Below are 23,885 nucleotides of genomic sequence, written 5' to 3'. Positions count from 1 at the left end.
TTATTTGATAACCTGTTTCGTAATAATTGTAAATACGAACAAAAGCATATTTGCATATTCTAAACAACTGGCCATATCGATTCCAAACTTGTACAGATATGTTTTTTATTGTTTCTGTTTTCAATGAAATAAATTTTATTTGCAAAATACCTAATGTCTAACGACATTTCACGCATACATACTAACCCATTTACTATATTTTCAATCTGTGCATTTTTCGCTTCATTCGTAGGAGCCAAGTAAGAAGTATCAGTGAGACCGGCGGACTTTCAATAGCTCGTAAATGAAAAGATTTAGTAAAGTTTCCTAGAACAGTCTGTCTCTTCATAAAAAAATTTAGACATTTTTACTATGAAATATAGGTACAATACGGTATATTCCACTGTTTGTTTTCTTTGAGATACGACTAGTTCTTGTGCCGAAGTGAAACACCAAAAAGTCTAAAGTCCGGAAATCAGAGTGAATTTTAAAACACATAAAACGACTTCTTTATTTATTTAAATATTGTCCTGTAACGTCCTGTGACGTGGAATGGAGTTTCTTAATGTACAAAAGTATGTTAGATAATAACCGAAAAATTTTCTTGATTAAAACTAAAGGAAACACAATTATTACTTGGAATAAAAATAAAGAATATCAAGAACTTGTGCTATGTATTAAAAATATTTAATTTCAAATAAGTAAATTATGTTAATAAACCATAAAACCACAAAAATCTTTTTTTAACACAAATTATATTTCAATAAATTTTCAGTAGCGAATTATCGATATACTTAATTGTATTTACATCATAATAGTTATTTATTATACAAGCGGTTAAAGTGAATGTTTAATGAGCGGCCAGTTTAAGGCGAGAGCGGCGCATGCCGCGAGCGCCTTAAGACCACGAGTTACACATTCATTTTAACCGCGAGTGTAATACAAACTTTTATTCAATTTTGACAACCCCAAGTCCCAAATTGTGAAAAAATTGGTGATTCAAAGTTCACATTCGAGAAACGTCAGAATTGACAGCGACCAAATAAAAGTTTTATATGCGTAGAATTTAGGTTACAATATCAGGTGTGTGTGTGTAGTATGTGACTCTGGCGACGGTGTTTGTTTATTTTAAACAAACTAAAATTATCGAAAAATTGCAAAATCATGCAAGATTCCAACGGCAAAACTTGCTCCCAAAAAAGAGCAAATCAGAAAGTGTATCAAAAGTTCCTTAGATGGAAAGAGCAGCAAGGCATTGGAGAAATTACAGAAATGGTAACCATGGTTTTAAAACAGCAAAATAAAAATTTTATTTCGCTAGCGGTTTAAAAATTTTATGGTGCTACCGGATAAACCAAAGCTTTAGTGGCCTACTGACGGCAAAATAAACGTTTGTTTACATGTCAAAATTGAATAAAATTTATTTATTTTACTTTATACTATGTCAAGTTTGACGTTTTACTGGATCGAACGATTCCGGTAAAATCAAAAAAACGGACAAGTCCGATAAAATTGAGCCAAAAAGGACAAGTGTTCCATTTCCGGAAGCGGCCACTGACCCTTTTGGGTCTCTTTTGCTTTACCTGTTATTGTAAATACAAATGTAAATTTAGTATTTCTGTAACCGTCCTGTATTAAACATCGAAACCGAACGCTGTCTATTATCTCGCACGCAAGAAAACAAAGGTCCTTGGAGCAATATCAAAGTACAATTCGGTATCACATTGTCGTATCAACCAGATTACAAAAAATACTGGTAGGACGAGCCGAGTTGCACAAACACTGGTCCTTCGAGACGGATTGCACAAAACATTCGTCCATCGAGTCGGATTATACAAAACAATAAGTCCTGTAAAGTGTTATAAGTACTATGTGTTTAAACATATGATGCTGATTTGCACGAATAAACAAATTAAAACATTTACCAAAGAGCGGTTGCTAACGATGTCAGAAAAAGTGACTCGATTTGGATTTTTTCTCAAAATAATAATAATATTATCGAATAAAAAAGTATGTTGACAGTATGAAATAAAATACATAACAACATACGTCCGGTAACTCTTTTCGCAGTACTCGTTTCGAAATTAAAGACTCGGCTACCTACTCGTCCTGAAACATATCACTCGTACTGTAAAATTTGAGCTACCGGACCGGACCGTATTTAGAATAACTTTAATTACCATTTATGTTTTCATCAACATTAACAAATATTTAAAATAACAAGTAATAATTTGTTTGTATTGTTTATTCATTATAATAATTCCATTTATTCACCAGAAACTTTTAAACGAAATAAAATCTAATCGACTAGAAATAACGGCAAAGTTGTGCTAGGCTCATCTGGCAACGTTGCAAATTATATAAATGGTTACTATGAGATTTTTACACATTGTTTTCGTCGCCCTCTGTCGAGTGGTAGCTTTATTAAATGTATTGTTGCTGCGATTTGGGTTATCTACGCGCGCGATTGGTGTCCAAGCTTTTCGCCGGCGTTTGACGGCCGACTGTTGGTGCGCCATCGCTTGTTCGCCGGCCGTTGGCCTGTTCGCTCCAAACAATAGCATGGGTCTATCTATATGTATTTAATCAATGGTCTTGCGAAAACCTTCCATTTGCCAAAGTCCCGTTGATCTTGAAAGTAGCGCCCCTAAATCTGCCAGTCGCAAAAAGAAATATTTTCCATAATCCAATCTCGGGAAAATATGGTTTTCCCAGTGGAAATAACCCGACTCCCTATTGGAAAAGACAAGTTGATGGATTGATTATTACGTCGATTTTCCGCAACATTAGCCGCCCTAAACTTTAGCAATTGTATGTGAAGGCTTCGAGCCCGTTAAATGGTTGGGCCGTCCTTTAGTTCGCTTGATCCCTCGGGCAAGGGTTAAAGAGCGTTAACCTGATTTGATTCGATCATATAGTTCACTCGGCTCCAGATCAAAGCTCCCCTGACCGCACAGCTTTTAATTATAAATAACGAGTTAAGCCTCGCCAAACTGATTAATCGGAGGGTGGTTTACCTTGTAAGTAGTATGCCGGCCGAAGCTGCTGTGGTCCGGGCGCCAGTGTAACGCCTGCCCAGCTGTTGTTGTGCAAACCCAAGGCACCCAGAAGGTCGATGGACTGACCCGGAGATGTGGCGGATGACAGCAGACCCGTAGGGTCCAAACCGGTAGCTGGAACAAAAACTACAAGTTATAGAGCGAACGAAGCGCCAGACGCAAATCGCGAATTCAGAACCGTAACGGCAGCTTTCTGTTTTTCACACGGTCGGGCAGGTGTATCCAGGAGGGTTATGAATGTGATTATGTGAATAGAATTATGTCGCTTTTATGCGTGCTTTACGGAAGCCGTCGACCCCTCTCCGAGCTAAATTATTGACCAAACGGGGTAAATATGAGTAGGGTCAAACGTACATACACGCTGGACGTTTTCAATTTGTTGCTTGGCTTTCCGTTATTAAATGTCCGTCTGGATTTTATGGATCGGATCGAAATGATGATGGCAATTTCGCGGCTCTGCTGATATTTAACACCGATAGTTAACCCGGTTAGTGGCCCATTGCGACGAATTCGGGGCTGAGGCACGTAGTGCAACAAGGGTGCTGGAAGTGGTCCAAACGGGTCGAGTTTACAAGTAATTTGTCTCGGATTAAGGAAAAGGCGATTTTTGGGTTAGAGCGAACAAAGCTTGGATTTAGTTTATTTTGGAGTTGCAGATGGGGTTTGAGTAATAAGGTCGTTTATATTCAAAGTGTCAAAGATGGAGCTTCTCTGGGGTCCACAACAAGTCGAAATATGATCGCTATCTCGAGATTTGCAATCGCATTATATATTGTCACTATAATCCTTATTACGACAAGGCGGCACACCTAAGTAGGACAGAAATCCAAGGAAATCCTATTCAAACTAAAAATTCATTAATCAACTGTCACGATTACGATGTCAGCTGGACTTTTTCAAGGTTTGTTGGCTCACCTCTAACGACATAAAACTCCACTGCAGCCAACTTAGTTTTACTGGGTCACCCAATGCAATCAAACCCACAAAAAACCCATTGATCGCCATTTCATGTCCAAATGCAGTTGGCAACTTCCAAGTAAAACCTCAAGCAACCCCTATACTTAGACCTTAATTCTTAGTTCGCTTCGTGCACGAAATTCGCCACAAAAAATTAATAAAACCCGAAATTCAACCGCCTCGGAATGTTGAAATGTTATAACACGAAAGAATTTATTTGTCTGGCGGTAAGTATCGACGCATAAAGCACACAAACTTTCGAGCGCCCCTTATCAAACAAGTACACGTCGACAGATATGTATTTTATAAATTCCCTCTGCCGTCCTATCGATAAGAGCCCAAGTTCCGTGCTAGTTAAAAATACAAGTCTGCACCAGCGTCTAGCCTGAAATAATGAAAGTGTGTTTTATCACTGATAAGCACGCGAATCCCTAAGGATTGCAAGGGCGGTCGAGGTTCTTCAACTCGGCTACCACGTAACACCAGTTAAAGAGCTATCGATCTCGGGGAAAATTTGATTAGAGGTGTCCAGAGGATCGGAAATGGGGCTTACACTCCCTGGAGATCATTTGAATTCGACAAACTATATACGTTTTTAACGAAATGTAGTCTGCTGTTCTCATGCGACATTAAAAACATGGAATGACAAAGTTGAGGCTCTTATTATATGAAGAACGGCTCTGAAACTTTAAGCATCGAACATTTATTGAAAGACATAAAATTCGCGGAGCACATGAAACTTATTGATTCGGGTTTCACAGAAAAGTCAACGTTGAATTGTTTGCCGAGGACGATGTAGCTCTTACGGAATAATAATATTAACAATGATTAAGTGCTTTCTTTTTTAGCATTCTGGACTACAGCAAACAACGTTTCGAAAGGGCATTGCACTCTTCATTACCAGGTCAAAAATCACCACTTATATTCTGTAACCCAAACAATTGTATCGGAAGTTGTAGCTGTCGCGGTAAATTATGCCAATAATCCTTCGCACGGAATGTGTTGCTTTTTTTAGGTTATGTGTGTCGGGTTGCATTAGACTGCTAAAACCGCTGAAAACGACTGTAACTTCACCCCAAAGGGCTACATATATGAACAATTTAAGTAATAAAAAATGTAGAACAGTGTTTATTTCTTTTATTTCACTGAAAACCATGTTTCCTTCCTAGTCACGGAATGTTCATAGGTCGTAAAAAAATGTCGTGTTTTTTTCCCTGAAAAACAAACTTTCGCTCGATGGGGTGAGGTAGGGTAGAAAAATAGACTAACATTGTGGACAGAGGCAGGAAGGATTTCGTGGTGTGGGTTTATTTGGCTATTGGCTAGGAACAATGGCGTCGGCGTATCGAAACAATTAAGAGAACTCCACAACAAAAATCGACTGGTGTTAGGTCGGGTAATCTAGCTGACTATTCTGTAAAACACGTCCCTGCTCAATCTACCCGAGAAAAGATTATCCAAACTTGAGAATCACGGATATCTGGACTAATAAAATGACGTCATCAAAACACCAGGAGGGATAAACAGATCCTGTCAAAATCTCAATTCGTATGTCACATTATAAATTTCAATAGTAGTGTTATAGAAAACAAGGAATAAAATGAATTTAAAAAACAACTAGATAGCAGTCACAAATCCTGGTAGAGATTTTAAAATTCCCATAATACATTAATTTTCAGAGTGCACGAGCATGAAAAAATCATAGTTGAGTCAACAATAAAATTTTCGTGAAAAAAGAAGCAACAAAAAGTAAATTTAAATTTTAAGTTTTTACAATATTAATAGGGGCAAAATCAGTTTTATCGTAACAAATACTAGGCCCGCCCACCCGCCCCCTGTTTTCCCAGGGGATATGTCATTTGCCAAAATCAACCTTATCTTATCAAGTACTAGCCCCGCCCACCCGCCCCCTATTTTCTCAGAAGATATGTCATCTGCCAAAATAAGACATATCTTAGCAAGTACTAGCCCCGCCCACCCGCCCTTTATTTTCTCAGAAAGTAGTACTTGCTAGTACTTGCTAAGATAAGTCTTATTTTGGCAGATGACATATCCTTTGCAAAAATAAGGGTGGGCAAATCACATATCTTCTAAGAAAAGAGAGGGTGGGTGGGTGGGGCTAGTAGCTGATAAAATAAGACTGATTTTGGCAAATCAGATACCTTCTAAGAAAAGAGAGGGTGAGTGGGTGGGGCTAGTGCCTGTTGAGACTGATTTTGACAAATGAGAATGACATATCCTTCAATTAATTTAACTAAATTATTAGAAGATAAGGAACTAGAGGCTCCAAAGCACTACCAAATTTTTTCCAAACAGGAATACCTAGAACCTGAAAATTGTGTAAGCTGGATATATTTTTTGTTCCCTTTGGCATTAATCGATTCTTATAATTTTATTACAACTTTTCAAAGCACATTTCCTTTCATTGCTAAGAAATGTAATTTTAAAACTGTCAAAACTATTCTGTGATTATCAAAGCTCTTGAGATGTTACTGACAATTTGACAATGAAATATTCCTTGTGGATTCGCGTAAATTGAACCGAATTTTCAGTAAAAAAGAAAGTTTGTAAAGAGTGAAGTTTTAGAAGATTGGGGTAAATATTGAAATTTTAATCAAAATATATTTTGCCTTCGTTTTAATAAATTTTTACGAAAATTTACCATTTTTACCATGTTTTAAGTTTATAGTTGAGGAAAGAAGATTACGAATATTAAGAAAGAACAAAAGTCGAAAGATTAGCCCCGCCTACCCACCCCACCTCGATTGTGATAATTTTTTTATTCGTCGTGAGCCAGGGGGCGGAGCTTAGGAGCTTAATTGCAAATCCGTAAAATATAAGCCCCGCCCATGCATAAAAAAATCGTCACAGTTGAGATAGGGCGGGTGGGCGGGAATATGTTAATTTTCAGGGAGTAGAATTGTGAGTAAATCATAACTGAGTAGAAAACATTAAAAAAAAGAAAATTTTCGTAACTTTAAAAGAGCTGTTTGATTAATGCTGTGCTCACTAAGCATGAGACGTAGTACAATTTAAAAGAATGTTGAATTAATCAGAAATATGAAGAGAAAATTCAGTAATGACACTCAAAATCCAAAATGTTCAAAATATTAGAAAAATTTCTTATGTTTTGAAAACTAAATGAATATATTTACTTAGGTTAAATATCTGAAACATAGTTGTCAGTGGAGATTTTAAAATACCCATACTACATTAATTTTCAGAGTGCAGGAACATGAAAAAATCATAGTTGAGTCAAAAATAAAATTTTCGTGAAAAAAGAACCAACAAAAAATAAATTTTCTTTGATTTAAAAAAGATTGTTCGATTAATGCTGTGCTCATTAAATATGCGACTTTGCAAATTTTAGCGAATGATGAAAGTTTAAAAGTGAATAGATACAGGAAATTTACAATTTAACACTTTTAAATTTCACAAGTTTTTACAATATTAATAGGGGCAAAATTAGTTTTATCTTAACAAACACTAGACCCGCCCACCCGCCTCGCTATTTTCTCAGAGGATGTCAACTGCCAAAATAAGTTTTATCTTAGCAAGTACTAGCCCCGCCCACCCACCCTTTACTTTCTTAGAACGTATGTTATTTGCCAAAATCAACCTTACCTTGTCAAGAGCCCCGCCCACCCGCCCCCTATTTTCTCAGAGGATACGTCATCTGCCAAAATAAGACTTATGTTGGCAAGTACTAGCCCCGCCCATCCGCCCTTTATTTTCTCAGAAGGTAGTACTTGTTAGTACTTGCTAAGATAAATCTAATTTTGGCAGATGATATATCCTCTGAAAAAAATAGGGGTGGGTGGGCGGGGCTAGTATTTGCTAAGATATGACTGATTTTGGCAAATGACAAACTCTGAGAAAGTAGGGGGCGGGTGGGCGGGGCTAGTACTTGCTTGGATAAGACTGATTTTGGCTAATGACGTATCCTCTGAAAAAATAGGTGGCGGGTGGGCGGGGCTAGTACTTGCTAAGATAATACTGACTTTGCCCCTATTAAACTTGTAAAAACTTGTTAAATTTAAAAGGTCTTAATTTGCACATTTCCATAGTAACGAGTTTAATTCCTAAATCTGATTGGATATTTATTTTTTAACAACTCAGTCATTAATTTTTCTGAGACACCCTGTGTAAGCAAATTTCAAAAATATGAATGCAGTGATAAAATACAAGCATAGACTGATCATATTTTGCACATTTTATTAATCAGAAAAATAAAACGAAAATCTTAAGAAAATTCAATAACGACTTTCAAAATCCAAAATGTTCAAAATATTGGAAACATTTCTTACGTTTTGAAAATTCAATGAATATATTTGGTTTAAACATCTGAAATATAATTAGCAGTAGAGATTTTAAAATTCTCATAATACATTAATTTTCGGAGTGTAGAAACATGAAAAATCATATAGTGTAGTCAAAATTAAAATTTTCAAGAAAAAAAAAAGCAACAAACAGCAAATTTTCTTCGATTTAAAAGAGATTGTTCGATTAATGCTGTGCTCACTAATCATGCGACTTTTCAAATTTTAGCGAATAACGAGAGTTTGAAAGTGAAAAGATACATTTAATGTTTTGTAAAATAAAAGGAAAATGTTGAATTAATAAAAAAAATGGACTGAAAATGTTAATAAAATTCAATGTTGACACTCAAAATCCAAAATGTTCAAAATATTAGAAATATTTCTTATGTTTTAAAAACTAAATGAATATATTTAGTTAAAATATATCTGAAACAGTAGTGGAGATTTTAAAATTGCCGTAATACATTAATTTTCAGAGTGCAGGAACATGAAAAAATCATAGTTGAATCAGAAATAAAATTTTCGTAAACAAAGAAGCAATAAAAAGTAAATAAGATTTCGTGATGTGGGTTTATTTGGCTATTGGCTAGGAACAATGGCGTCGGCGTATCAAAACAATTAAGAGAACTCCACAACAAAATTCGACTGGTGTTAGGTCGGGTAATCTAGCTGACTACTCTGTAAAACACGTCCCTGTTCAATCTACCCGTGAAAAGATCAACCAAACGTGAGAATCACGGATATCTGGATTAATAAAATGACGTCATTAAAACTCTAGAGGGGATAACCAGATCCTGTCAAAATCTCAAGGGGTCCGTCATATAGGTTTAAGACTCATCGTATGTCACATTATAAATTTCAAGAGTAATGTTATAGAAAACAAGAAATAAAATGAATTTAAAAAACAACTAGATAGCAGTCATAAATCCTGGTGGAGATTTTAAAATTCCCATAATACAGTAATTTTGAGAGTGCGCGAGCATGAAAAAATCATAGTTGAGTCAATAATAAAATTTTCGTGAAAAAAGAAGCAACAAAAAGTAAATTTTCTTTGATTTAAAAGATATTGTTTGATTAATGCTGTGCTCATCAAAGATGCGACTTCGCAATTTTTGCAAATGATGAAAGTTTAAAAGTGAAAAGGTACAGGAAATTTGTAATTTAACACCTTTAAATTTCATAAGATTTTACAAAAGTAATAGGGGCAAAATTAGTTTTACCTTAACAAATACTAGGCCCGCCCACCCGCCCCCTATTTTCTCAGAGGATGTCATCTGCCAAAATAAGTTTTATCTTAGCAAGTACTAGCCCCGCCCACCCACCCTTTACTTTCTTAGAACGTATGTTATTTGCCAAAATCAACCTTATCTTACCAAGTACTAGCCCCGCCCACCCGCCCGCTATTTTCTCAGAAGATATGTCATCTGCCACAATAAGCCTTATGTTAGCAAGTACTAGCCCCGCCCACCCGCCCTTTATTTTCTCAGAAGATAGTACTTGCTAGTACTTGCTAAGATAAGTCTTATTTTGGCAGATGACATATCTTTTGATAAAAATAGGGGTGGGTGGGAGGGGCAAGTATTTGCTAAGATAAGACTGATTTTGGCAAATGGTATATCCTCTAAGAAAAGAGAGGGTGGGTGGGTGGGGCTACTACCTGTTAAGACTGAAATTTAACTAAATCATTAGAAGACAAGGAACTAGAGGCTCCAAAGCACTACCAAATTTTTTCCAAACAGGAATACCTAGAACCTCAAGATTGTGTTAAATTTTTCAAAAAAAAGCGGGGTCCCAAAATTAACTCAAAAACACGTCAAGTCCGAATTTTCCAAAAATAGAACAGGAAAGTCTCCCAAAATTGTTTTAAATAATTTACAAAAAAATCTCCATGGGCTCCCAAAATAGTACACCATGGATACCCAAGATTTCGTGGTGTGGGTTTATTTGGCTATTGGCTATGAACAATGGCGTCGGCGTATCGAAACAACAGACAAACAATTAAGAGAACTCCACATCAAAAATCTACTGGTGTTAGGTCGGGTGATCTAGCTGACCACTCTGTAAAACACGTCCCTGCTCAATCTACCCGAGAAAAGATTATCCAAATTTGAGAATCACGGATAGTTGGATTAATATAATGACGTCGTCAAAACTCTAGGAGGGATAAACAGATCCTGTCAAAATCTCAATAGGTTCTAAGACAAATCCTGTCACATTATAAATTTCAAGAGTAGTGTTATGGAAAACAAGGAATAAAATGAATTTAAAAAACAACTAGATAGCAGTCACAAATCTTGTTTTTATTTGAAAGTCGTTCAGTGTAACAAAGTTGTAATTTCATGTTTTTCTCGGTTTTATCGCATCGTTAACCGAAAACGAAGTGTAATTTGAGTTGGATTCGATCGTAACGATTATTGCAAGCATTCAGGCGTGGCGAACCTCCCTGTTTTCGCAAGTTTCGTCGCTTCTAATCGTACCTACTACCCTAATCTCCGCCGCATGCAACACGTTATGTCAATCTCGTAATATCCCACACCACTAAAATTAAACCGAATGACCTCCAAGTCCGCGCCGACCCGATCTTGACGATAGAGGTGCTAACATATGGTCGGCGAGATGAAAAAAACAAGTTCGCCACCTCAGTCGGTGCGTTTGGCACACCTCCAATCGTCTGTATAAATATTGCAGATAATGTTAATAATCCACTTGGCAGAGACTAAACCTGTCGCGCAAACACTTTATTCGTCTGGTGCAGCGGCTGTCAGTGCCCTCGTCAGCGGGGCGAAAGTTTTCCCGAAAAAATCGCATTTTTCCGAGCGCTGATGTAATTCGCCGCCTCCTCTGGATGTAACTGTGACAATGTCCGCTAGTCTCGACGGCGTCACGACGCGAAATTTATAGCGGCGCTTCTGCCAGCCTCTCGGGCGCCTATTTCGGTGGTCTCTCCGTCTAGCGCACGACAGGAGCATCGGCCTCCTTCTCGCAGACCTAGATGATCATGTGCCTCGGGACTAGTGTGATGTAACTGGTTCATGTTGCCCTAGTACGCTTTTCGGGACGGGTGATGAAGCGAGAGAGCGGGATTGTGACCGCCGCGAACAGTGACACATGTATGCGTAATAATATAATTCCCTACTCGACTGGCACAGGAGTGCTCACACTTTCACAGGTTTTAATTCGCACTTGGAACAATTCACCAAAAAATCTGACCTGATTTTTTTATCAAACAAATTTTTATTAGTTTTTATTCCTAACATACATACAAAATTTGACAACAATCAGTCCGGTAGTTTAGAAGATTATCTATCTAATAAAAATCGACAGCTTACGCTCGGGAAATAAAAAGGACACCAAGGACCCTAGAATGTTTTCTAAAATTGTATAAAATAAAATACTAGGGCTCCCAAGAATTTTTCACATTCTTAAAAAAAGGACACCAGTGGTCCTCCAGATTTTTCTAATTTTTTAAAAAATATGACAAATTATTTCAAATTCTCAAAAAAAAAAACCGGAAGATTCCATCATTTATGTCTAATTTGTTAAAAAATAAGCACTAGGAGCCCCAAAATTATTTCAAATTCTTAAAAAACACATTAGGGACCCCCACGATTTTTTCTGATGCTTTAAAAGACATTTGGGATTTTCAAGATTTTTTCTAATTCTTTCAAAAATAAAAATGAGAGGATAAGATTCTTTCACATTTTGAAAAACAAAACTGTTGGGTCCCCAGGATTTTTTCAAATTTTTTATTCTCTCTAAAAATGTTTGTGATTATCTGCTAAAATTCATTTATCGTTTACAAAAAGTGAATTTTAAAAACAATTGTAATTTTTTTTCAAAAACACGATGCTGAAAAACATTTATTGTAGGGAAAGAAGGATTTTGTAATTAAGCTCCGCCTCCTGACTCACGACGAATAAAAAAATCTTTACAGTTAATATGGGGGCGAATGGGCGGGGCTCATATTTTGCCTTTTTTTGCTAAATATGCGTAGTCTTCTTTTCACAATTACTTGATACCTATTTAAAATGGTAAATTTTTGTAGAGAAATATCGATCTGAAAACCAAAAATTCGAAAATCGAGATTTCGAAAAACCGAAAAATCCAAGAATCGAAATATAGAAAAACATGAAAAGTCGAAAATTCGAAGTTTCTAAAATCGAAGAATTAATAATTGAAATCGAAATTGAAAAAATGTAGAATGTCGAAAAATCTAAAATGCCAAAAATGGATACATATATCGAAAAATCGAAATTTCGAAAATAGAGATTTTGAAAAATTGACGAAAAGTCAAAAAATCAAGAAACCCATAAATCGAAACATTGAAATATCTACTCGAAAATCGAAAAATGTGACATCGAAGAATCGAAAAACTGAAAAATCAAAAATACGAGAACTCGAGAAATAAGAAAATCTAGGATTAAAAAAAAATCGAGTTTTCATCTTTTTGATTTTCCAGTTTTTCGATTTTGAAATTGAAGAACCGAAGAATCGAAGAACTGAGAAATCGAAACATCGAAATATTGATAAACTGAAACAATGAAAAATCAAAACATCAAAAGATCGACGAAATGGAGAAATCGAAAATTTTGAAAATCTAGAAATTGAAAAATTACCAAAATTGTAGTTTTGAAAAGTTGAGACCAATGGAAATCTTGAAAAATCAAATCGAGAAATGGAAAAATGTTAACCATTGAAAATCCGAGAAGCAGAGACAAGGAAAAATCGAAAAATAAAAAAAATCAAATATTAAAATATTAAAACATGGAAAAATCAAAAAGTGTAACATTTAAAAAACGAAAAATTAAAAAATCGGTAAACTGAAAAACCAAAAAAGCAGAATTCGAAAAATTCAAAAATCTAAAATTTACAAAATCGTAAAACTGAAATGTAGATAAATTGGGAAATCGAAAAGGTGAAAACCGAGAAATCGAAAAATCTAGACATCCAGCAACTGGAAAATTCAATCGAGAAATCGAAGCATCGAAAGATCGAGAAATCGAAAAGCCGGGAAGTCGAAAAATTTAAAAATCGATAAATCGAAAAATTAAAATTTGAAAAATCGAAAACTCGAGTCATCGAAATTCGATAAATCCAGAAATGGAAAAATTGATAACACTGAAAATTCGAAAAATTTAAAAAATGAAAAATGAAAATTCGTGAAACTGAATTATGGAAAAATGGAAAATTTGAAAAAACGGGAAATTCAAAAATCTAAAATTTCAAAAATCGTAAAAATAAAAACTCAAAAATTCGAAAAATAAAAAAATTTAAAACTTGAATATCGAAACTCGAAAACTCGAGAAATCAAAAAAATATATAACTGAGAAATAGAGAAACTGAGAAAATCTTAAGAAAATTCAGTAATAACACTCAAAATCCAAAATGTTCAAAATATTACAAATATTTCTTATGTTTTGAAAACTAAATGAATATATTTAGTTAAAATATATCTGAAACATAATTGGCAGTAGAGATTTAAAAATTCCCACAATACATTAATTTTTAGAGTAAAAACATCGTAGTTGAGTCAACAATAAAATTTTTGAAAAAACGAAGCAACAAAAAGTAAATTTTCTTTGATTTAAAAGATATTGTTTGATTAATGCTGTGCTCACTAAAGATGCGACATTTCAAATTTTAGCGAATGATGAAAGTTTAAAAGTGAACAGATACAGGAAATTGGAAATTTAACAGCTTTAAACTTCACGAGTTTTTACAATATTAACAGGGGCAAAATCAGTTTTATCTTAACAAATACTAGGCCCGCCCACCCGCCCCCTACTTTCCCAGGGGATAGGTCATTTGCCGAAATAAGACTTAAGTTAGAAAGTACTAGCCCCGCCCACCCGCCCTTTATTTTGCTCAGAAGGTAGTACTTACTATTACTTGCTAAGATAAGTCTTAGTTTGGCAGATGACATCCTCTGAAAAAATAGGGGTGGGTGGGGCTAGTACCTGCTAAGATAAAACTGATTTTGGCAAATGACGACATATCCTCTAAGAAAAGAGAGGGTGGGTGGGTGGGGCTTGTAGCTGATGAAATAAGGCCGATTTTGGCAAATGAGGAACTGGAGGCTCCAAAGCACTACCAAATTTTTTTCAAACAGGAATATCTAGAAACTCAAGATTGTGTTAAATTTAAAAAAAAAAAGCAGGGTCCGAAAATTAACTCAAAAACACGTCAAGTCCGAATTTTCGTATAAGGTTTCTTTTCAGAACTACTTGATACCTATTTGAAATGGTAATTTTTTGTAGAGAAATATCGATTTGAAAACCAAAACTTCGAATATCGAGATTTCGAAAAACCGAAAAATCCAAGAATCGAAATAGGTATAGAAAAGCACAGCAAAAGTCGAAAATTCGAAGATTCTAAAATCCAAGAATTAATAATTAAAATCGAAATTAAAAAAATTAGAATGTCGAAAAATCTAAAATGCCAAAAATGGAAATATCGAACAATCGACATTTCGAAAATTGAAATTTTGAAAAATTGACGAAAAGTCAAAAAATCAAAAAACCGATAAATCGAAACATTGAAGTATCTACTGGAAAATCGAAAAATGTGACATTAAAAAAACGAAAAGTTGAAAAATCTAAACACTGAAAAATCAAAATACGAGAACTCGAGAAATCGAAAAATCTAGGATTAAAAAAAATCGATTTTTCGTTATTCGAATTTTTTTAATCTCGATTTTTTGATTTTAGAAGTTTTCGGTTTTTTCAATTAAAAATTGTTCGATTTCTCGAGTTCTCGTATTTTTAATTTTTCGGTTTTTCGATTTTGAAATTGAAGAACCGAAGAATCGAAAAACTGAGAAATCGAAACATCGATGAAATTGAAACAATGAGAAATCAAAACATCGATGAAATGGAGAAATCGAAAATTTTGAAAATCTAGAAATTGAAAAATTACCAAAATTGTAGTTTTGAAAAGTTGAGACCAATGGAAATCTTGAAAAATCAAATCGAGAAATGGAAAAATGTTAAACATTGAAAATCCGAGAAGCAGAGACAAGGAAAAATTGAAAAATCAAATATTAAAATATTAAAACATGGAAAAATCAAAAAGTGTAACATTTAAAAAACGAAAAATTCAAAAATCGGTAAACTGAAAAACCAAAAAGCAGAATTCGAAAAATCCAAAAATCTAAAATTTACAAAATCGAAAAAATGGAAAAAATAAAAATTGACGAATCGAAAAATCGTAAAACTGAAATGTAGATTAATTGGGAAATCGAAAAGGTGAAAACCGAGAAATCGAAAAATCGAGACATCCAGTAAATGGAAAATTCAATCGAGAAATCGAAGCATCGAAAGATCGAGAAATCGAAAAGCCGGGAAGTCGAAAAATTTAAAAATCGATAAATCGAAAAATTAAAATTTGAAAAATCGAAAACTCGAAACATCGAAATCTCGATAAATGCAGAAATGGAAAAATTGATAACACTGAAATTCGAAAAATTTAAAAAATGAAAAATGAAAATTCGCGAAACTGAATTATGGAAAAATGGAAAATTTGAAAAAACGGGAAATCCAAAAATCTAAAATTTCAAAAATCGTAAAAATAAAAACTCAAAAATTCGAAAAATAAAAAAATTTAAAATTTGAATATCGAAACTCGAAAACTCGAGAAATCAAAAAAATATATAACTGAGAAATAGAGAAACTGAGAAAATCTTAAGAAAATTCAGTAATAACACTCAAAATCCAAAATGTTCAAAATATTACAAATATTTCTTATGTTTTGAAAACTAAATGAATATATTTAGTTAAAATATATCTGAAACATAATTGGCAGTAGAGATTTAAAAATTCCCACAATACATTAATTTTTAGAGTAAAAAAAATCGTAGTTGAGTCAACAATAAAATTTTTGTAAAAAACGAAGCAACAAAAAGTCAATTTTCTTGGATTTAAAAGATATTGTTTGATTAATGCTGTGATCACTAAAGACACGACATTTCAAATTTTAGCCAATGATGAAAGTTTAAAAGTGAAAAGATACAGGAAATTGGCAATTTAACAGCTTCAAACTTCACGAGTTTTTACAGTATTAATAAGGACAAAATCAGTTTTGTCTTAACAAATACTAGGGCCGCCCACCCGCCCCCTATTTTTCCGGGGGATAGGTCATTTGCCGAAATAAGTCTTATCTTAGCAAGTACTAGCCCTCCCCACCCACCCTTTACTTTCTTAGAGGGTGTCATTTGCCAAAATCAATCTTATCTTACCAAGGACTAGCCCCGCCCACCCACCCCTATTTTCTCCGAGGATATGTCATCTGCCAAAATAAGATGTATGTTAGCAAGTACTAACCCCGCCCACCCGCCCTTTATTTTCTCAGAAGGTAATACTTACTAGTACTTGCTAAGATAAGTCTTATTTTGGTAGATGACATAACCTCTGAAAAAATAGGGGGGGTGGGCGGGGCTAGTATTTGCTAAGATGAGTCTTATTTTGGCAGATGACATATCCTCTGAAAAAATAGGGATGGGTGGGGTTAGTATTTGCTAAGATAAGACTGATTTTGGCAGATGACATATCCTCTGAAAAAATAGGGGTGGGTGGGCGGGGCTAGTATTTGCTAAGATAAAACTGATTTTGGGAAATGAGGAACTGGAGGTTCCAAAGCACTATCAAATTTTTTTCAAACAGGAATACCTAGAAACTCAAGATTGTGTTAAATTTTTCAAAAAAAAGCAGGGTCCGAAAATTAACTCAAAAACAGTCCGAATTTTCGTATAAGGCTTCTTTTCAGAACTACTTGATACCTATTTAAAATGGTAATTTTTTGTAGAGAAATATCGATTTGAAAACCAAAACTTCGAATATCGAGATTTCGAAAAACCGAAAAATCCAAGAATCGAAATAGGTATAGAAAAGCACAGCAAAAGTCGAAAATTCGAAGATTCTAAAATCCAAGAATTAATAATTAAAATCGAAATTAAAAAAATTAGAATGTCGAAAAATCTAAAATGCCAAAAATGGAAATATCGAACAATCGATATTTCGAAAATTGAAATTTTGAAAAATTGACGAAAAGTCAAAAAATCAAAAAACCGATAAATCGAAACATTGAAGTATCTACTGGAAAATCGAAAAATGTGACATTAAAAAAACGAAAAGTTGAAAAATCGAAACACTGAAAAATCAAAATACGAGAACTCGAGAAATCGAAAAATCTAGGATTAAAAAAAATCGCTTTTTCGTTATTCGATTTTTTTTTAATCTCGATTTTTAGATTTTAGAAGTTTTCGGTTTTTTGAGCTAAAATTTTTTTGAATTCTCAAGTTCTTGTATTTTTATTTTTCAGTTTTTCGATTTTGAAATTGAAGAATCGAAGAATCGAAAAACTGAGAAATCGAAACATGGAAATATTGAAAAACTGAAACAATGAAATATCAAAAGATCAAAAGATCGATGAAATAGAGAAATCGGAAGTTCAGAAGGCGAAAAATTGGCAAACCGAAAAATCTAAAATTAAAATTTCGAAATTTTGAGAATCTAGAAATGGAAAAATTATCAAAATCGTAGTTTTGAAAAGTTGAGAACAATATAAATCTTGAAAAATCAAATCGAGAAGTGCAAAAATGTTAAACATTGAAAATCCGAGAAGTAGAGACAAGGAAAAATCGAAAAATCGAAAAAAAAATAAAATATTAAAATATTAAAACATGGTATAATCAAAAAGTGTAACATTTAAAAAAACGAAAAATTAAAAAATCGGTAAACTGAAAAACCAAAAAAAGCAGAAATCGAAAAATCCAAAAATCTAAAATTTACAAAATCGAAAAAATGAAAAAAATAAAAATTGAATCGAAAAATCGTAAAACTGAAATGTAGATAATGTGGAAAATCGAAAAATCGAAAACCGAGAAATCGAAAAATCGAGACATCCAGCAACTGGAAAATTGAGCCATCGAGAAATCGAAAAAAAAAATTGAAAAATCGAAAAATTAAAATTTGAAAAATCGAAAACTCGAAACATCGAAATCTCGATAAATCCAGAAATAGAAAAATTGATTACAGTGAAAATTCGAAAAATTTTAAAAATGAAAAATTGAAAATTCGCGATTGATCATTTTTTCGAAATTTACTCAAATCAATCGATAAATGGAAAATTTGAAAAAACGGGAAATCAAGAAATCGAAAAATAAAAAAATTGAAAATTTGAATATCAAAACTCGAAAACTCGAGAAATCAAAAAAATATATAACTGAGAAATAGAGAAACTGAGAAAATCTTAAGAAAATTCAGTAATGACACTCAAAATCCAAAATGTTCAAAATATTACAAATATTTCTTATGTTTTGAAAACTAAATGAATATATTTAGTTAAAATATATCTGAAACATAATTGGCAGTAGAGATTTAAAAATTCCCACAATACATTAATTTTTAGAGTAAAAAAATCGTAGTTGAGTCAACAATAAAATTTTTGTAAAAAACGAAGCAACAAAAAGTCAATCTTCTTGGATTTAAAAGATATTGTTTGATTAATGCTGTGATCACTAAAGACACGACATTTCAAATTTTAGCGAATGATGAAAGTTTAAAAGTGAAAAGATACAGGAAATTGGCAATTTAACAGCTTCAAACTTCACGAGTTTTTACAGTATTAATAAGGACAAAATCAGTTTTATCTTAACAAATACTAGGCCCGCCCACCCGCCCCCTATTTTTCCGGGGGATAGGTCATTTGCCGAAATAAGTCTTATCTTAGCAAGTACTAGCCCTCCCCACCCACCCTTTACTTTCTTAGAGGGTGTCATTTGCCAAAATCAATCTTATCTTACCAAGTACTAGCCCCGCCCACCCACCCCTATTTTCTCCGAGGATATGTCATCTGCCAAAATAAGACGTATGTTAGCAAGTACTAACCCCGCCCACCCGCCCTTTATTTTCTCAGAAGGTAATACTTACTAGTACTTGCTAAGATAAGTCTTATTTTGGTAGATGACATAACCTCTGAAAAAATAGGGGGGGTGGGCGGGGCTAGTATTTGCTAAGATGAGTCTTATTTTGGCAGATGACATATCCTCTGAAAAAATAGGGATGGGTGGGGTTAGTATTTGCTAAGATAAGACTGATTTTGGCAGATGACATATCCTCTGAAAAAATAGGGGTGGGTGGGCGGGGCTAGTATTTGCTAAGATAAAACTGATTTTGGGAAATGAGGAACTGGAGGTTCCAAAGCACTATCAAATTTTTTTCAAACAGGAATACCTAGAAACTCAAGATTGTGTTAAATTTTTCAAAAAAAAAACAGGGTCCGAAAATTAACTCAAAAACACGTCAAGTCCGAATTTTCGTATAAGTCTTCTTTTCAGAACTACTTGATACCTATTTAAAATGGTAATTTTTGTAGAGAAATATCGATTTGAAAACCAAAACTTCGAATATCGAGATTTCGAAACACCGAAAAATCCAAGAATCGAAATAGGTATCGAAAAGCACAGCAAAAGTCGAAAATTCGAAGATTCTAAAATCCAAGAATTAATAATTAAAATCGAAATTAAAAAAATTAGAATGTCGAAAAATCTAAAATGCCAAAAATGGAAATATCGAACAATCGACATTTCGAAAATTGAAATTTTGAAAAATTGACGAAAAGTCAAAAAATCAAAAAACCGATAAATCGAAACATTGAAATATCTGTTGGAAAATCGAAAAATGTGACATTAAAAAAACGAACAATTGAAAAATCGAAACACTGAAAAATCAAAAATACGAAAACTCGAGAAATCGAAAAATCTAGGATTAGAAAAAATCGATTTTTCGATTTTAGAAGTTTTCGGTTTTTTCAGTTAAAAATTTTTAGATTTCTCGATTTCTCGTATTTTTTTTTAGTTTTTCGATTTTGAAAATGAAGAACCGAAGAATCGAAAAACTGAGAAATCGAAACATTGAAATATTGAAAAACTGAAATAATGAGAAATCAAAACATCAAAAGGTCGATGAAATGGAGAAATCGGAAGTCGAGAAGGTGAAAAATCGGCAAAGCGAAAAATCTAGAATTACAATTTCGAAATTTTGAAAATCTAGAAATGAAAAAAATTACCAAAATTCTAGTTTTGAAAACTTGAAAAGTTGAAAAATCGGAAAATTCGAATATTAAAATATTAAAACATGGTAAAATCAAAAAGTGTAGCATTAAAAAAAAACAAAAATTAAAAAAAAAACAAAAAAGCGGAAATTGAAAAATCCAAAAATCTAAATTTACAAAATCGAAAAAATTAAAAATCTAAAAATCGAAGAATTGAAAAATTTTAAAATCGGAAAATCCTAAAACTGAAATGTAGATAAATTGGGAAATCGAAAAGGTGAAAAATCGAAACATTAAAAAATTGTAAAATAGAAAAATCGAGGAATCCAGCAACTGGGAAATTCGAAAACATCGAAAGATCGAGAAATTGAAAAGCCGAGAAGTCGAAAAATTTAAATTGAGAGAAAAAAAAATAAAATTTGGAAAATCGAAATCTCGTTAAATCCAGAAATGGAAAAATTGATAATATTGAAAATTCGAAAAATTTAAAAAATGAAAAATTGAATCTTCGCGAAATTCAAATATCGAAAAAATGATCAATCGATAAACGGACAATTTGAAAAAACGGGAAATCCAGAAATCTAAAATTTAAAAAACCGTAGAAATGAAAAATAAAAAATTCGAAAAATAAAAAAATTGAAAATTTTAATATCGAACATCGAAAACTCGAGAAATCAAAAAAAAAATGTAACTGAGAAGTAGACAAACTGAGAAAATGTTGAAAATATTAGAAATATTTCTTATGTTTTGAAAACTAAATGAATATACTTATTTAAAATATATCTGAAACATAATTGGCAGTGGAGATTCTAAGATCCCCATAACACATTAATTTTCAGTGTGCAGGAGCATGAAAAAATCATAGTTGAGTCAACAATAAAATTTTCGTGAAAAAAGAAGCGACAAAAAGTAAATTTTCTTCGATTTAAAAGATATTGTTTGATTAATGCTGTGCTCACTAAACATGCGACATTTCAAATTTTAGCGAATGATGAAAGTTTAAAAGTGAAAAGATACAAGAAATTTGCAATTTAACACCTTAAATTTCACAAGTTTTTACAATATTAATAGGGACCAAAATCAGTTTTATCTTAGCAAGGATTAGCCCCGCCCACCCACCCTTTACTTTCTTAGAAGGTATATCATTTGCCAAAATCCACCTTATCTTAGCAAGGGCTTGCCCCGCCCACCCGCCCCCTATTTTCTCAAAGTATATGTCATCTGCCAAAATAAGACTTATGTTAGCAAGTACTAGCCCCGCCCATCCGCCCTTTGCTTTCTCAGAAGGTAGTACTTGCTAGTACTTGCTAAGATAAGTCTTATTTTGGCAGATGACATATCCCCTGAAAAAATAGGGGTGGGTGGGCGGGGCTAGTATTTGCTAAGATAAGTCTTATTTTGGCAGATGACATATCCCCTGAAAAAATAGGGGTGGGTGGGCGGGGCTAGTATTTGCTAAGATAAGTCTTATTTTGGCAGATGACATATCCCCTGAAAAAATAGGGGTGGGTGGGTGGGGCTAGTATTTGCTAAGATAAGACTGATTGTGGCAAATGACATATCCTCTGAAAAAATAGGGGTGGGTGGGCGGCGTTCCAAAATTAACTCAAAAAGACGTCAAGTCCGAATTTTCCAAAAGTAGAACAGGAAAGTCTCCCAAAATAGTTTTAAATAATTTACAAAAAAATCTCCATGGGTACCCAAGAGTCTCCCGAATTAAAAAAAAAACACACTGCGGTTGGTCATTCGTTTTGAAACTTTCAAAAAAATTTGAAACACCAATAATTCAGTTAAATTAAAGAGAACACTTTTGAGTTCTTTTTTGGACTTGATGACAAAATTTGTCACCACAAATGAGGAAGCGAATAATAGTGTAATTTCCTGAGGTGGTGTGACAGCGGTAAGACCCCGGCAAAAATAGACCCCTATAACTTATTCATATCACGTGATCGAATTAGAGTCATAACTATCGGAAAAAATCCCAGCCATCTGACAACCCAATCGTCTCGTTTCGATCATTTCATTAGCATTTCCATGACTTTCATAAAATTCAAAAATAACTTTCATTTAATGAACACGCAATGCAAGTCGCTAGTTTTAGACTTCCTGCTGGGGTAAGAGCCGAAGGGTGGGTTTGGACCCTTCGTTTGTACTTCACCCTTCGCCGCGAATCGCAGTCGATGTCCTTTATGCAGTTCTCTGTAACGACGTTGCATTAAAATCAAACATCGCGCTATTACGGCAATTAGAATTATAGGAGGGAACGCTCTTTGCAGGAATTGTTAATAGATCGCTCCTGTTTGAACCGGTTCGTTAAAAAGGGAACGGTCAACATTTTCACTAATAATTACGCGAGGTTAGAATAGTGTACCTAATCGATTACCGAATATGTTAAAATAAAACTGTTACTAAGTTACCCGCTTGCTACATTACGTCACAGAACCTCCCCTTGGTACAGTTTTTCTGTGAGAAATTTTGATTGCTTGAGGACGAACTAATTACCAGGCATTACCATAAAGCGGAAGTCAATATCGACTTATGCAAAGAAAGAAACTTAGGGATGGCCTAAGATGCGGAAATCAATAGCAAGTATGCCACGGTCTAGTCCGCTTTACTGCACGTCCGCAGGATTTTAATTGCGAACGCCAGCAGGAAGAGCGCTGAAAATCGACCTAGCACTGGCTACATCGACACTGAAAGATTCCCCGTTTCCGTGCGTGTATGTCCAGTGACCACCAAGTCGTCGCCGCCGCCAAACTGCATCGCTTGACCCACTTCCGCCAACAAAAAGTTGTTTTTCGGTGTAGCCGCCCGAATTAACTTAAAACTAATGGCTGCACGGTTTTCATTTTCGACAACATCAGATTATACCGATCCGTGTTAATCATTTTCTGGGGTGGATTAGGAAATTAGGTGATTCAATTTGGCTCGATTTAATTAAATTGGGAACAATTCGAGCCGCGAAACATTCGTGGATGCAATGGAAACGAGGCGAAAAGGGCCGAGGTGATCAATCAAAGGAAGAGGTCAGAGGGCTCTGGAGGTTATTAAATGGAAAGTTGGGACAGTCGGGTATCGATTTTGGGGCCGCAGCAGCGGATTTTTGTGTGTGGCGAAAATTTGTTTTTGGCTATTTGGGGACGCGGAGGGGTCGTGGGTGGGCGATTCCGGTTGCCACAACTGCACTTTCATATATTTAGAGTGTGTTCAATTATGGGTGCCAGACGATTTATGATAGACGGGCCGTCGTTATGATATTTGCCAAACTAAAACTACACACTCAAGGACATAGGATTTAAATAGAGGAGTTCTTAGAAACGAAATGCGGAGAGTTTTCGGTTTAATCTACGCGGAAAATGGCTTTTTCGAATTGCGTTATTAAGTTGTATCAAAAATATAGCTCGCTTCGCTCGCTGAACAATGCAAAGGCGTTTAACTTTTTAAAACTAAAAGCCCCCAGGATTGTTTATAAATTGTTACGTTCGTCTAAAATTAAACATAAAGAGAATTTTCCCTGATTCTG

General features: G+C 34.2%; 1 protein-coding gene across 4 annotated transcripts in view; it reads right to left on the bottom strand.

The window, feature by feature from the left end:
• Nucleotides 1-23,885, bottom strand: part of LOC135140880 (protein kinase C-binding protein NELL2-like) — a 90,554-nt gene that overhangs the window by 39,239 nt on the left and 27,430 nt on the right. For all 4 annotated transcript variants that reach the window (XM_064071611.1, XM_064071610.1, XM_064071612.1 and 1 more), the window contains exon 2: nt 2,997-3,152. In XM_064071611.1, the coding sequence (XP_063927681.1) occupies nt 2,997-3,152 (156 nt within the window). The remainder of the gene's footprint in view (nt 1-2,996; nt 3,153-23,885) is intronic.

Source organism: Zophobas morio, unplaced genomic scaffold, assembly GCF_036711695.1.
Source record: "Zophobas morio isolate AGI-343-1 ecotype UQ-CSIRO unplaced genomic scaffold, CSIRO_AGI_Zmor_V1 ptg000041l, whole genome shotgun sequence".
NCBI classification, from domain to species: Eukaryota; Metazoa; Arthropoda; class Insecta; order Coleoptera; family Tenebrionidae; genus Zophobas; species Zophobas morio.
The sequence above is the reverse complement of the archived record's forward strand: the minus strand, read 5'-3'. Positions and strand labels throughout refer to the sequence as shown.